The 16129-nt window shown below is 44.8% G+C and overlaps 1 protein-coding gene and 1 long non-coding RNA gene across 5 annotated transcripts in view; one reads left to right on the top strand and one right to left on the bottom strand.

Annotated features, from left to right (window-relative positions):
- Window positions 1-3236, bottom strand: part of UBAC2 (UBA domain containing 2) — a 140643-nt gene extending 137407 nt beyond the window's left edge. Inside the window, exon 1 of the mRNA XM_038371330.2 lies at window positions 2975-3236. Coding sequence (XP_038227258.2) covers window positions 2975-3236 — 262 coding nt within the window. The remainder of the gene's footprint in view (window positions 1-2974) is intronic.
- Window positions 3237-3292: 56 nt separating this feature from the next.
- On the top strand, window positions 3293-13430 carry LOC122457987. 4 transcript variants are annotated; one of them, XR_006277793.1, is made up of 3 exons: window positions 3293-4616; window positions 5743-5852; window positions 12945-13430. It is a non-coding gene; the product is annotated as an uncharacterized LOC122457987 (long non-coding RNA). The 4 variants fall into 4 exon arrangements; XR_006277796.1 differs by lacking the exon at window positions 12945-13430 and adding an exon at window positions 10218-10814; XR_006277795.1 differs by lacking the exon at window positions 12945-13430 and adding an exon at window positions 6936-7334.
- Window positions 13431-16129: the final 2699 nt, after the last annotated feature.

The raw sequence follows: 16129 nt of genomic DNA, 5'->3' as shown, positions 1-16129 counted from the left end.
GATGAAAAGGGGGCGGGGAGCGGGGGGCGTTGGATAAGGGGCAAAGGGCCCCAGGGGAAAGTCGGGACAGGGAGCAGTTAGACAGGTGTGGGAGTCCCCGGGGCGGGGGGGCTGTCAGGGGTGTGGACAGGGGTCGGGGCAGTTAGGGGACAGGGAGGGTTGGATAGGGGGCAGTTAGGGGCAGAGGGTCCCGGGAGCGGGTAGTCAGGGGACAAGGAGCGGGGGGGGGTTCAATGGGTCAAGGGTTCTGGGGGGGCAGTCAGGGGACAGGGAAGGTTGGATAGGCTTGGGCGTCCCGGAAGGGGATGAACAGAGAGCGGGGGGGGGGGAATGGATGGGGGGTGAGGTCCCGGGGGCGGTCAGGGGACAAGGAGCAGGGGGGTTGGACGGGATGGGGGTTCTGAGGGGAGCAGTCAGGGGGCGGGAAGTGGGAGGGGATAGATGGGGGGGCAGGCTGGTTGGGGAGGCACAGCCATCCATACCCAGCCCTCTGCACAGTTTTGCAAACCCGATGTAGCCCTCAGGCCAAAAAGTTTGCGCACCTCTGATCTAGACCATCCCTGACAGTATTAGTCCAACCTGCTCTTAAAAATCCCCAGCGATGGATATTCCACAACCTCCCAAGGCAATTTATTCCAGTGCTTAACTTCTGAGGACAGAACAAGAAGCAATGGGCTTAAATTGCAGCAAGGGCGGTTTATGTTGGACATGAGGAAAAACTTCCTAACTGTCAGGGTGGTTAAAAAGAGCAATTTTTCTCCCTCTTCCTTGTATCCACCTTTTATGTACTTGAAAACTGTTATGTGCCCTCTCATTCTTCTCTTCTCCAGACCAAACAAACCCAGTTTTTTCAACCTTCCCTCACGGGTCATGTTCTCTAGACCTTTAATCATTTTTATTGCTCTTCTCTGGACTTTCTTCAATTTGTACACGTCTTTCCTGAAATGTGGCGCTCAGAACTGGACACAATACTCCAGCTGAGGTCTAATCAGCATGGAGTAGAGCAGAGGAATTACTTCTTGTGCCTTGTTTACAATACTCCTGCTAATACATCCCAGAATGATGTTTGCTTTTTTTGCAACAGTGTTACACTGCTGACTCATATTTAGCTTGTGATCCACTATGACCCCCAGATCCCTTTCCACAGTACTCCTTCTGGAAATATTATTTCCCATTTTGTATGTGTGGCAACTGACTGTTCCTTCCTAAGTGGAGTACTTTGCATTTTTCCTTATCAAATTTCATCTTATTTACTTCAGACCATTTCTCCAGTTTGTCCAGATCATTTTGAATTTTAAATCCTATCCTCCAAAGCACTTGCAACCCCTCCCAGCTTGGTATCGTCTGCAAACTTTACAAGTATACTCTCTATGACATTATCTAAATCATGATGAAGATATTGAACAGAACCAGACCCAGAACCAATCCCTGCGGGACCCCACTCATTAGGCCCTTCCATCATGACTCTGAACCGATAACTACTCTCTGGGAACACTTTTCCAACCAGTTATGCACCCATCTTATAGATGAAGTGAGCTGTAGCTCACGAAAGCTTACGCTAAAATAAATTTGTTAGTCTCTAAGGTGCCACAAGTACTCCTTTTCTTTTTGCGAATACAGACGAACACGGCTGCTACTCTGAAACCTTATAGTAGCTCCATCTAGTTTGTTTATGAGAAGGTCATGCGAAACAGTATCAAAAGCCTTACTAAAATAAAGATATACCACATCTACTGCTGCCCCACTATCCACAATGCTTGTTACCCTATCAAAGAAAGCTATCAGGTTGGTTTGACATGATTTGTTCTTAACAATCAGTATGGATTTGTCATTTATCACCTTATCTTCTAGGTTTCAGAGTAGCAGCCGTGTTAGTCTGTATTCGCAAAAAGAAAAGGAGTACTTGTGGCACCTTAGAGACTAACAAATTTATTAGAGCATAAGCTTTCGTGAGCTACTGCTCGTAGCTCACGAAAGCTTATGCTCTAATAAATTTGTTAGTCTCTAAGGTGCCACAAGTACTCCTTTTCTTATCTTCTAGGTGTTTGCAAATTGATTACTTAATTATTTGTTCCATTATCTTTTCGGGTACTAACGTTAAGCTGACTGGTCTGGAATTCTCCGGGGTTGTCGTTATTTCCCTTTTTATAGATGGGCACTACATATGCCCTTTTCCAGTCTTCTGGAATCTCTCCCATCTTCCATGACTTTTCAAAGATAATTGCTAATGAATCAGATATCTCTTCAGTCAGCTCCTTGTCAACTCTGAACAACAGTAAATTACTTTATTTGCAGAAAAAGTGTGGGGTTTTTTTGTTGTTTGTTGTTGTTGTTGTTGTTTGGCTTTTTTAAGTTGAGAGTCCCTTTACATGAAGCTGAAATGTGGCTGCAAAAGTAGTTTATAACCAGCTTGTCTGGCCTATATAGATCCAGGCTAAGCCGCGGGACACCCAGTGTTTTAAGGTCACGTCAATACTAGATGGAAGCTGGTCTTCCTGTCACAGGCGTTACTGTGATACAGATGGTTGGTAACACAATTAACTTCAGAAGGGGACGGGACGGGACGACGGAGAACTAGATTAGGACAATTAAACCAAACTGTGCTCCGCTTTCAAAGCGGCACCTCTGCGGGGAGGAGAGAGGAGGCTGTTCCCACCGCGGCCGGTGCTGCCAGGGGAACCACGGGTGATCGCGCACACAGAGTGAAACCCGGCTCCAGTGACCGCGGCAGGGACAAGACGCAGAGCGGAGCGGAAAGGCCCCCAAGCAGAGGCGCCTCCCCGAGACGCCCCAGAAGCTCCCGCCTGCCCGGGGCCGGGGGGGGGGGTGTCCTGGGGGCCGGGGCTCGCGGCGCCTCCTCCCCCATAACGCGGACACCGCCGCGCCCCCGACACAGCAACCCCCGAGAGGCGGCGCCGCCGCCGCCCCAAGCGCCCCGGCCCCGCCCCTCGGGCCAGGGGCTCCCGATACTTACACAGCCCGTTGGAGCCGGTGCTGGGGAACATGGTCCCCGGGGCTGGAGGGGGCGGCGACCAGCCCAGCCCAGCCCGCCGGGGAGTCTCCCGAGAAGCCCCAGGAGGTCGGAGCCAGCCCGGGGAGGCTCGGCGGGGCCCGGGGAGGAGCTGTAAGGCGGCCGGGAGGAGCCAAACCGGGCCGCCCGTGAATCCCCGGCGCCCTCTTCCGGTCCCGCCGCCTCCCTGCAGGCCGCCCGAGGCGGAGCGGGCGGGAGCCGCCATCGCGCCCTCCCCCGGCTGCCCGCCCGGCTGCGCTGGGGTTACGCGCCTCAATCGCCCCTGCCCCGGGGCTACTTCCCCCCCTTACTAACCGTGGGGTCTGCGACCTTCCCCTGCGCTGTGCGGACCCAACGCCCAGCCACGCCCCGAGGGGGGCTAGTTCCCCGCTGCGGCCCCTGCCGTAGGCACCCTTGCTTGGGGGAGGGGGGGGCTGCTTGTAGAGGCTCCGGCAAGCCGGCTGTGACTGAACATCATATGTTAGACAACAGATGTGTACACGGACTAAGGCCCCATCCTGCAAAGGCTACACAGGTGCTTAATTTACTGCACTCTGACTAGCCCTACTGTAGTCAAATTAAGTTCTCACAGGATCAGAGCCTGAAGATGGAAAGATATTTACATACTGAATAGGCCTCTTTTAAACTTAAAAAGACAGTGGTGGGTAAGAGCCTACTTTGTGGTACTTCAAAAGAGGAAGTAAATTGTTCATGGTGCCGCCCTGCTAACTTCATCCTTGGGCTTTTCATCAATGAAAACATGAAGGATGCAATAATAGCCTTTGCAATTTACCACATAATATGAAATTTGATTTTTAAAAATCAGTTTCCCATTCAAATGCCTATAATAAATAGAAAATACTTAATAAAACTACTTGCTTTATCACTTCAATAACTAAACAGTGCATAGCTTTTGTCTGTAATTGCAACCATGCGCATGCACGTTTGAATGCTGGACTTTATGCGGTATGCCCAGATGTCTTCCCTATTTTAGTTTGCTGACAGCAAAGTAGAATTGTACAAAAGTCCTGTTCCCTGTCATCAAACACACTGAGTTATGTTCATGCTTCCTATTGTAATCAACATACATGTCAAATATTTCACCTATCAGCCTTGATAGCCTTTTCATAGTATTGTAAGTAAGTGAGAAAAAGTGTTTCATAGTTAGCTTTGAAAAATGGGAGGACAAAGATGATAGTACAGACATAAGTAGAATTTTTTTGTTGTTGTTGATAGAGGCTGACACACCAAGCCAAATCTGTTACTTCCTTAATGGACACAAATAAACTGATGAAGTTGTTTGCTAAATACAAATGCAAAATGCTGTTGTCCTTATTTGTTTTGTTGCTGAATGTACTGGAACTAAGAAGAAGTATATCTAAGAAATTGTTTGATTTCAGCAGAATTGTATTTTTACAGCTTAGTATCTTTGGTACAGGGGATTCTTTATGATCCCCAAAGCAGACTAAATACAGCCCTAAACTGAATTAATTGCTGTTTCAACTATTTTTTTCAGTTCTTCTGATTTGCAATATAAAAATTGTAGCAACCTGCATGGCGCTTGGAAGGAGGAGCACAAGTTGCAGAACAAAAAAGTTTGGAGGAGGTACCAGGACTTCATTCTGTATGCACATGGCTGAAACATTAGCTGTGGTTGCAGCATCTCTGCAAATAGTTCTCTTAACATAGAGCCAGTTTCCTTTTACAAGCATGGAGCTTTTTCTTGTCATTACCCAGCAAATGGTACATGAAACAGGAGGGTTCATGAAGAATTACTTAACCTTTACATCTGCCTGAGAATTATGCAGATTAGTACTCACAGACCTGAAGAAATACGGAAAAAAATTGATTTTTAAAATTTTGAGATTATTTCACTGCACCCATAAAAGGACCAGATTATTAATATATAGGTTTGGGCTTTCCATTATAATGTTATTGGTTACAGTCTGCCATATTGTAATTTTCAGAGGCTGGAGAGTAAGTTAGGATATGTCTACACTGCAAATAAAAACCTGCAGTTCATTGCAGTGTAGACTTCCAGGCTTGAGCTGCAGCCTGAGCTCTGAGCCCTTCCCACCTCACATAGTCCTAAAACCTGGGCTCCAGCCTGAGCTGAGAAGTCTACACTGCAATTAAACATTCCTTTAGCCTGAGCCCTGCGAGCTTGAGTCAGCTAGCCTGGGTCAGCCATGGGTGTAGAGAGTAGATATATCCTTAGAGGTCTGAGAACAAGACTTATGCTGTGTTCAATGTACACAATATGTATCAGACTGATGGAAATGGTAGAAAGGGAGCAAGAAAGTGTGGGTTTGTGTGCTCAATAAAAACGGAAACCTGTGTGCTATATCAGCATACCACTATACAGCACTGAGAATGGATCTCATTCGGTACAGCACAAAATACCCGCTAATCAAAAACTTAAAAAGTTTCAAGATAATATATTTTCAAATACTACCAAATTTAGAAATTTAGACCATAATATTAGATACATTCCTTAAACTTTCCTACAAGATACTGAACTAGCTGTAAATAACTAAAGTTTGAAAGCAGTCATGGAAAGACTCTATAAAAATTTAAAGACTGTGCGTCTTATGCTGCCAAAATATTGTAAAATGGCCTTAATGAAAATGAGATTATAGCCTGAAATCTTCTGCAATACCTGTATGGAATGGGGTAGAGAACACTACATTGCTGCACTAAATAAAAACATCTGTTTTTATTTCTTTTATAAGGAGTTGCAATATGGAGAGACAAGAGAAACTCCAATTTGGGGTTTACGGTTCTGATAACAGAGACTTCAGGCTCAGTTTTAAAGGTTCCCCTAGACTGTTGCTCCTGCAAGGTAAGCATGTGGAGAGAAACCTTTCTTTTACCAGACAATTTTAATGTGTGGCAAGTGATTCTTAACATTCAGTTCAGGAGTTGGATGGAAACCAATACAATTACATCTCTGAAGGATTTAAGCATGTGTTTTGTTGAACAGGAATGGACATAAGCAAGTACTTAAGTGATTTGCTGTATGGGGCCTTATTTATTATAATCTACAAGCAAAGTGAAATAGAATTAGTAATGGTGCTGGCACATAACATACCAAACTCCTCCACAGTGGTCAATATTGCCATCTCAAAAGCTAGAGACTCCCCCAGGTGTCACAAGTTGCCTTTTGACCCATTTGCCATTATTTCAGGTTGTTGTGTAATTCTGTAAACATATTACTGAATCTTTAAAATATGTTATAGCACACTTGTACGAAAAACGTTGTATTTCTAAATGATTATGCCATCCTTTTTTTGGCTTTAGATCAGTAGATATAAGAAGCACATTTTGTTCAAGAGAAAACTACACACATATATGCTGTAAAATAACTCTGTGGAAGTTTCTTTACAGAAATACAGTGGATACTAAATTATTTCACCTGAAACTGGAAGAGGACTATCTTTTTAGGGCTATACTTATAGAGTTAAAGCAGCACAGTCCTCCTAGTGTAGCCAGAGTTATATTGGTATAAAGTATCAGAGGGGTAGTCGTGTTAGTCTGTATCCACAAAAACAATGAGGAGTCCAGTGGCACCTTAAAGACTAACAGATTTATTTGGGCATATGCTTTTGTGGGTAAAAAGCCCCACTTCTTCAGATGCATGGAGTGAAAATTACAGATGCAGGCATAAATATACTGACACATGACGAGAAGGGAGTTACCTTACAAGTGGAGAACCAGTGTTAATAAGGCCAATTCAATCAGGGTGGATGTGGTCCACTCCCAGTAATTGATGAGGACGTGTCAATACCAAGAGAGGGAAAATTACTTTTGTAGTGAGCCAGTCACTCCCAGTCCCTATTCAAGCCCAAATAAATGGGGTTAAATCTGCAAATGAATTTTAACTCCACAGTATCTCTTTGAAGTCTGTTTTGAAGTTTCTCCTCAGATTCTACACTACCTAGCTATCTTCGAGACACCACTGACTTCCTGAGGAAACTACAATGCATTGGTGATCTTCCTGAAAACACCATCCTGGCCACCATGGATGTAGAAGCTCTTTACATCCACGTGAGGATGGACTACAGAGCTGTCAGCAACAGTATCCTTGATGAGGCCACGGCACACCTGGTGGCTGAGCTTTGTGACTTTGTCCTCACCCACAACCATTTCAGATTTGGGGACAACTTATACCTTCAAGTCAGTGGCACTGCAATGGGTACCTGCATGGCCCCACAGTATGCCAACATTTTTATGGCTGACTTAGAACAAAGCTTACTCATCTCTCATCCCCTAGCGTCCCTCCTCTACTTGCGCTAAATTGATGACATCTTCATCATATGGACCCATGGGATTTCCTCCTGGATTTCAACAATTTCCACCCCACCATCAACCTCAGCCTGGACCAATCCACACAAGAGATCCACTTCCTGGACACTACAGTGCAAATAAGTGATGGTCACATAAACACCACCCTATACCGGAAACCTACTGAACGCTATACTTACCTACATGCCTCCAGCTTCCATCCAGGACACATCACATGATCCGTTGTCTACAGCCAAGCCCTAAGTTACAACTGAATTTGATCCAAAGTCACCTACTACAGGACAGGCCCAACAAGGAAAATAACAGAACACCACTGGCCATCACGTACAGCCCCCAACTAAAACCTCTCCAGCACATCATCAACAATCTACAACCTATCCTGGAAAATGATCCCTCACTCTCACAGACCTTGGGAGGCAGGCCAGTCCTCGCTTACAGACAGCCCTCCCACCCTGAAGCAAATACTCATCAGCAACTACATACCACACCACAGAAACACAAACCCAGAAACCAATCCCTGTAACAAACCCCGTTGTCTACTCTGTCCCCATATCTACTCTAGTGATACCATCAGAGGACACAACCACATGAGCCAAACCATCGGGGGGCTCATTTCACCTGCACATCTACTAACGTGATATATGCCATCATGTGCCTGCAGTGCCCCTCTGCCAATTTCATTGGCAACACTAGACACTGGACATACATAAAAGAATAAATGGACACAAATCAGACATCAGGAATGGTAACATACAAAAGCCAGTCGGAGAACACTTCAATCTCCCTGGACATTCAATAACAGATTTAAAAGTAGCCATCCTTCGACAGAAAAAATTCAAAAAGAGACTTCAAAGAGAAACTGCGGAGTTAAAATTCATTTGCAGATTTAACCCCATTTATTTGGGCTTGAATAGGGACTGGGAATGGCTGGCTCACTACAAAAGCAATTTTCCCTCTCTTGGTATTGACACCTCCTCATCAACTAGTGGGAGTGGACCACATCTACCCTGACTGAATTGGCCTTATTAACACTGGTTCTCCACTTGCAAGGTAACTCCCTTCTCGTCATGTGTCAGTATATTTATGCCTGCATCTGTAATTTTCACTCCATGCATCTGAAGAAGTGGGGTTTTTTACCCACAAAAGCTTATGCCCAAATAAATCTGTTAGTCTTCAAGGTGCCACCGTACTCCTCATTGGTATAAAGGTGGTTTGTACCAGCATAGCTATTTCCATATGGGAAACGGAGTAACTATACTGGTACGTTTCAGTAAAAAAAATAAAATAAAATAAATCCCCATGTATCCCTAACCAACGTAGTTATACAGGTAAAATTTTCAATTGTAGACCAAGCCACAGTAGTAATTTAGACTTTGCATGTAAATACCCTGGTGATGGGAGACAATTAAAAAGCATAGCTAGATATTCTCTCTCTTGAGTTTTGTGGTGTTGTATGATCACTATGATCACATATGAATTAAGCAGATATTCTACATTATTTAAATGTAAAGTATTGTCCACTTTGGAATTAAATTAGGTGGCTGAAATTATTGGACTTAACATTTCTCTTGGAATTGATCCCAGAACAGGAAAGCTAGTACTTATCTGCTAAGCCACTCAGAACAAGATTAAAGGGGTTTGTCAATGCCCATTTGTCAGTTCAAATTTCAGCATTTACATATTATATTTAACTAGTGTGAACAATTTGGTAGATTCAGAATAAACATTTAAATTACCGTATCCCCAAAAAATGTAATTAGAAAGTATATTGTTAACCCTTTTAACATGGCTAGCTGAACATTTTCTAGCTTGTTTTTCCCTTACATATGCAATGTTTTGAACCAAGTGTAAATACTAAGGCATCTAAGCTCTAAGGGCCAGCAGCTATCCCTGCTGTACATCACAGAGGATTAAAAAAAATAACACAAGGTGAAAATGCCCCCCAACAGTCTCTGTGTTAACACCATATGATTGGAGCTCTGCGTATGTGTGGGGGTGCGGGAACATTTGTGCAGGTGAATGCTGTGAGCAGCTGTCTCGAATCCCATGATTCCCTCCAAGAACAGCAGATTTCTGAGAAGAAATCCATGCCAGAGCTAATGCTCTAAAAAGCATTATCACCTCCTACTATGGTTTCAAACACTCATTCCCAGTTGGAAAAGGTGTGAGGGAGAAAGGATGTATTGTACAACTACAGGGTAGAAACCCATGGTAACTCAGCTTGCTGCCAGGAAGTTGTAGGAAATTAGGGAAAAACATGAAAGGCAGGCTCTCTACATGGATGTTCCCTGGTTCACTCTGTGGGAGTCAAGCAGAGGACAAAAATTCGGATCACTTGTCCACAATTGTGGACAATTGTGTTGCCCAGCAAGGAAATGTAGTTGTTTCCATGTCTGAGTTGTGGTATCATTCTCTCACAGAAATTGAATGGAAATATTATTGCTGCTCTGATTGTCTGAAGCAAAGGTTCTCAACTTGGTGTTCAACCTAAAATTCTAATGCAAAATCCTAACAGTGATCTCATGTGGTTTATGTCAGCTGTCTCAACAGATCAGCACATCTGACTGACACACATTCCAGGCATTTGGGGCATTATTTTGCCTTACCAGGGAGGAGATCAGTGTTTAGGTTTTGCATTAGAGTGCAAGTTTGATAAAGTTGGGGTAGATATTGCTTTTAAGTATCTATTGGAGATGAAAGAAAGCCTTATGGAGCATTGGCGGGTGTTTTTTGATAGTGTTGTGGGAAACATGAAAGGAGAAAAGTATGCACAAGTTTTCCACTTAAATTCTTGTGTTTGTGCTTGTAAAGTTCTGCATAGAGCTGGTGTGCCCTGCCACAACCTTTACTGTCACTAAACATGGCTTTTGTTTGTTAATTTCCTAATTTTTTTTTTATAAAGCGTTGGGGTAGCTCAGTGGATAACTCCTCGGAGTCAAGGAGAAAGGGAGCTGTGCCTCCCTGGGAATCAGAGAGAAACTACTACAGCCGATCCTGACTATGTCCACCCTTCTGAAATGCGTGAGAGTCTGTGGCCTGCCTCAGTAAATTCTCAGTGTGTCTATAACATTTTATCACCATTTAAAACAAAAGCACCAAGAACAATCCTCCAAGTTTAGCAGTGACAACATAACCTCTCAGATGGAGGGAACATCGCTCACTTCCTGAAACTCTGTAGTCTCTCATGTACTTCCAGAAATTGGATACAGCCAGGAGCAGCTAAAGCTTGCCTGCTTTACACCAGCAGCTCTGCCAATGCGCTCCCCCTTCCTCTGTGCCCCAAATCTCTCAATATAAAGTACATTTCTCAACATGCCAATGTGGGGCACCTGAAAGTGTGATGGCCAGCACCAGGGATTGAAACTACGATTTCCAAAGCTAAAAGTCGTTTTAGCTTGTGCTAAAGAGTCTGGGTCTCAAGCAGAGAGCTAGCACAGACTTATATTATCCTCTGTGTATTGGGCACACACACTGAACAGTGGCTTAAACAAGCAAAATGTGTGACAATGACTGAAATGAAAAGGAGTACTTGTGGCACCTTAGAGACTAACAAATTTATTAGAGCATAAGCTTTCGTGAGCTACAGCTCACTTCATCGGATGCATCGGAAATGCATCCGATGAAGTGAGCTGTAGCTCACGAAAGCTTATGCTCTAATAAATTTGTTAGTCTCTAAGGTGCCACAAGTACTCCTTTTCTTTTTGCGAATACAGACTAACACGGCTGCTACTCTGAAACATGACTGAAATGTGTATTTTGGTGTTTCACAGATTTCTCAGAGTTTTTTTTCAAAAAGTGATCTTCTCACCGTATGAATCATATTCAACTATACCATCTTCCCACACAGATCAGCAGCAGGATCTGAAGCCTTTCACCTTCAGATCCTTAGCTTAGATCCTTATTATTTTTGAGGTGCAGAAGTATTTGCTGGGTCCTTTGTAGACCAGCCACTGGAGGAGGACTTGACACATACGTGTAACTCACTGTTAAAAACTATTTACTAGTCAGTAGTAGAATATTGGTGACAGGAATGCTAAATACTATTCCTGGCTCTGGAAGAGGAGGGTGGTTTTATAGGCCTGGTCTACATTAGAAACTTAGGTCGACAGAATCCGCCTTACGTCAACCTAATAATATATGTGTACACACTACCAGGTCCATTCCGCCGACATAACTCAATTGTTACGTTGACTTAATTACTCCATCTTGTTACCCGCACAATCTACGGCACTCTGCCTGTACCCTACCAAGGGCTGAAGGCATGACCAGGTTAATTTAAGCACCCTCTTCTGAGGGCTTAGAGTGTAAGGCACCTACCCTTACCCACAAGGCTCGGGAAGAAATCTGGTCAATTTTAAGTATCGATTCCTGCCCACAGGGCTCAGGACTCTGCAAGACCTTTTCCCAGGGAAAAAGCCTTACACAGCTGTGCTCTAAACATCTATTTATGAGCAACACACACAGAATACATATGTCAAGCAAATCTATTATGCTCACCACTCACAATATACAGACACATTTCACCTGATAGCCAGTCAGGATCCACACATCGTGCTTGTACAGAGGAGTAAGAATTCTAGCAGCTTGATGTTGAATTGCAATCCGGAGATGGTTCCCAAAGAGTATTGTTTTTCACTTACCCACATTATATGGGTAAAACTAGCTACCTCCTTCAAATGCACTAAAACTATCAGATTATCCCATCCCCCTAAGTAACAAAAAATTTAAACAATTACACACTGGCACCTATGTATTCTCCTTCCTACCTAAGTATTTTACACTTTATCTTTCATGCCCAAATTGGAACTTATTTATGACCTTATTATTTGTGCAGATGGTCAACATAAATTTGCTGATCAAAGCTTATCTTATCTATTTTACCATTTGCTGGGTCCCTCTGTAACCTCCCTAAAACTTTCCAGGGCCTGGGTGTCTCTCCTTTACAACCCTGGGTGTTGTATCTCGTTAGGAGCATTCCTGAGGTCAGGGTGCCTTAGCAGCAACAGAGCATTTTTTTCTTAATTTCAATGGTGAAATCCCTGAGTTTCACCCAAGGCTGGTCACGGCTAGTTTAGTATGGGGATGAGTTAAGTTCCAGGCCTATAACCTCCACAAGAGGCATAATGCTTAATTCGATGTTGATGGGTCGACAGAGAAGCAGTATAGACGCGGCATTGGTTAAGCCAACTGAATTGGCCTCCAGGAGGTGTCCCACAATGCTCCACTATGACCGCTCTTTTGATCGTTTTCAACTCCGCTCTGCAGCAGTCAGGTGTACAGGAAACAGCCCCTCCCCTGTTAAAGCCCCAGGAACTTTTGAATTCCCATTTCTTGTTGATCAGCATGGAGAGCTCGCCAGCCCAGCTGATCATGGCGATTCAACACCCCAAACACACTCCAGCCTGGAGTACACAAGAGGAGCTTATTGGTCTGTGGGAAGAAGAGTCTGTTCAGGTGAAGCTCCAAGCCAGCTGGAGAAATGTTGACATATACAAGAAGATCTCTTGGGGCATGGGGGAAAAGGGCTATACCCAGGACACGCAGTAGTGCGGCGTGAGAATCAAAGAACTTCAGCAAGCATACCAGAAAGCAAGGGGGGATGCATGGTCATTCTGGTTCTGCACCACAGATATGCCACTTCTACAACGAGCTGCATGCACTTCTCAGCGGTGACCCCACCACGCAGCATGGCTACCTCACCGGAGTCGGAGTCCCGGACCACCTCAGGCAACAACAAGAAGGAGGTTTTGAAGGAGGAGGAGAATGGGAGACAGGCGAGTCAGGGAATCCATTCTCCCCAAGAGCTAGGAGCTATTTTTAACCTTGGAGCAGTCCAGCCAGTTGCAGGACAGCATCATGGCTGAGTCTGCTGCTGTGGAAGGCACTCAGGGGAGTATGAAATTCCAGTCAAATTCTAGGGGTTACATGCTCTTATATTTTATTGTTAATATGAAGAAAAAGTGAGGTGCAGTGATTATCTGATTCCCAGTGGCCACTCCAGCTATGCAGAGGGTGTCCCCTGGAAAAGACTGTTTATGTACACAGGGATGGCCCAGGAATCCTCCGTGGAGATCTCCAGGAAACTTTCATGTAGGTACTCTGCAATACTTTGCAGAAGGTTTCTGGGGAGGGTAGCCTTATTTCTTCCACCATGGAGGACCATTTCCCATGCCACTCCAGTATTAATTCTGCTGGCATCATTGCAGCACACAGCATAGCTGCATAAGGACCGGGTCTGTACCCAGACACAGGAGACTAATATCACATAGGGTCACCTAGGGGAAATAGTGGTAGTTTTCACTACAAGTGCTTGTACCACAAACAATAAAGCATGTGATCCCCCACCCATGGTGTTTTCCGGGTCCCTCAACCATGGTTTCTCTAACATGGTGGTAGTTTGAGTGGCAGATATCGGCATTGACCTAAGAATCTGCAAGTCCAGGGCAACTACTACCAGCAGTGTTAAGGGAAGTCAGGGATCCTTCATTCTCCTGCACTTGCAACACACACACCCTGGAGCCACCTTGGACAAAGACTGCACTTTGGGAGCCTCAACCCTGGTTTCTGGTCTCAATGCACCATCCTTGTTGCTAAGGGGAGGGAGCATTGTCCACCTGTCTACCTGTGCTCTCAACACAGGCTGCCACAAGTTGCAGCACAAGGCCCGTCACCCATGCCACTGGGCCATGGCTGCAAGAGCAAACTGGTTCATTGAATAGCTAGGGATTCTGATTATGTTCTGGCTTGCACTTCAATGGAATAAAGGGAGTGATTTTTAAATAGCAACTGTGGTTGCCTTATGCTTTGCATGCCTTACAGTGGAAATCTTGGCCTTCAACTCATCCTACACACTGGCGGAGAGACTTTCCCAGGTTAGAAGACAGAAAAAACGAATATGTGATGACATGTTCAATGAGATAACGAACACCTTTGGGACAGCGGACATGGGGCAAAAAAGCTTGGAGGGTTTCACTGTCTATAAAACTGGACATGGACATGGAGAGCAGCCTAGGAGCATGAGCGTGGCACGCAGGAAGAGATGCTGCCGATTATGAAGGAGCAATCAGACATGTTGAGGTGTCTGATTGAGCTTCGAGAGAAACAGCTGGAGGCTAGACTCCATCTGCAGCCCCTGCAGAATGGGTGCAAACATCACTGTAATCTCCCTCCCCAAAAAGTTCCAGGAGACGGGGGAGGAAGTGCAGTATCCCTTCCACTCATCACCAGGGGAGGATATTAAGAACAGAAAGCAGCCATTGGGTGACCTTGGATGAGCAAGACTACTGTGCTTTTACAGACAAGCTAACTTGGTTTCTCCCCTCTCAGTTTTATCACACCATTTGTCCAAGGTTACATTTTTTCTTAGTCTTTTAGTTTCTTTATGTTTGTGCAATAAATGTTAATGTTTTGAGAATTAAATACTCTTTATTTATTCCTAGCATGGGGAGTTAAGGGGGTGAGGGGCGGGACAGGGAAACTGATGCAATGGTGGGATGCTATGGGAAGACACAATTCAGATAAGCAGCACACATTACTGCAGGTCATTAATGAAAGGGGTTTTCAAAGCCTCCCGAAGACACAGTGCTTCTCACCAGACTCTTCTTATTGCCTTGGTATCTGTCTGCTCAAAATAAGCAGATAACTTATCCGCCTCCACGCCTCACCCCAGCGGAAACCTCTCTTCCTTTGCCTCACAGATATTATGGAACACACAGCAGGCAGTGATAACAATGGAGATATTGGTTTCACTGAGGTCAAACCTAGTAAGCAAACTGCGCCGGTGACCCTTTAAACATCCAAAGGCACATTCCACCACCATTCTGTACTTGCTCAGCCTATTGTTGAACAACTCTTTACTACTGTCAGCTGTACTACTAGTATACAGCTCCATGAGCCATGTATGCAAGGGGTCTCCCAGGATCACTATTGGCATTTCAGTATCATCAATAGTTATTTTGCAATCGGGAGAGAAAGTCCCTACTTGCTGCTTTCTGAACAGATCTGTGTTCTTAAGTATGCACACATCATGCACCTTTCTCGACCATCCCACATTCATGTCAGTGAAACACCCCGGGTGATCCACCAACACTTGCAACACCATTGAAAAGTATCCCTTTCAATTTAAGTACTCTTTGACAAAGTGGTTTTGTGCCAAGATAGGGATATGCATGTCATCTATCATCCTGCTGCAGTTAGGGAACCCCATCACGGCAAAACCATCCACTATGTCCTGCACATTGCCCAGAATCACTACCCTTCTTAGCAGAAGTCATTTCATGGAACTCCTCACTTTGATCACAACAGCTTCTATGGTGGATTTACCAACTCCGAAATGATTCCCCACTGACTGGTGGTAGCCTGGCATTGCAAGCTTCCACACAGCAATTGTCGCTTGCTTCTCCATTGTCAAAGCAGGTCCCATTTTAGTGTTGCTCTGCTTCAGGGCTGGGGAAAGGTCTGCACACAGTTCCTGGAAAGTGGTCTTCAGCATTCAAAAGTTCTGCAGCCACTGCTTATCAGCCCATAGCTGCATAACGATGCAATCCCACCAGTCTGTGCTTGTTTCTTGGGATCAGAAACGGCACTTCACCATGTTCATTTGCTGCCTGACTGCCAGCAACAACCGGGAATTGTTTCCTTCTATAAAGGCCATTGCAATGTTCCATGTGGCGGCTCCGGTCTCAGCTTTGAAAATACTGCAGGATAAGGCATGAAGTGTTTGTAATGCTCACAACAAAAGGGCACAGCTGAGCAGGGTCCATGCTTCTTGGGCTTTGGCATACGCATGGCTAAGCCAGCCTTTTGAAAAAAGGC

This window comes from Dermochelys coriacea, chromosome 1 (assembly GCF_009764565.3).
Source record: "Dermochelys coriacea isolate rDerCor1 chromosome 1, rDerCor1.pri.v4, whole genome shotgun sequence".
Lineage (NCBI taxonomy): Eukaryota > Metazoa > Chordata > Testudines > Dermochelyidae > Dermochelys > Dermochelys coriacea.
The sequence above is the reverse complement of the archived record's forward strand: the minus strand, read 5'-3'. Positions and strand labels throughout refer to the sequence as shown.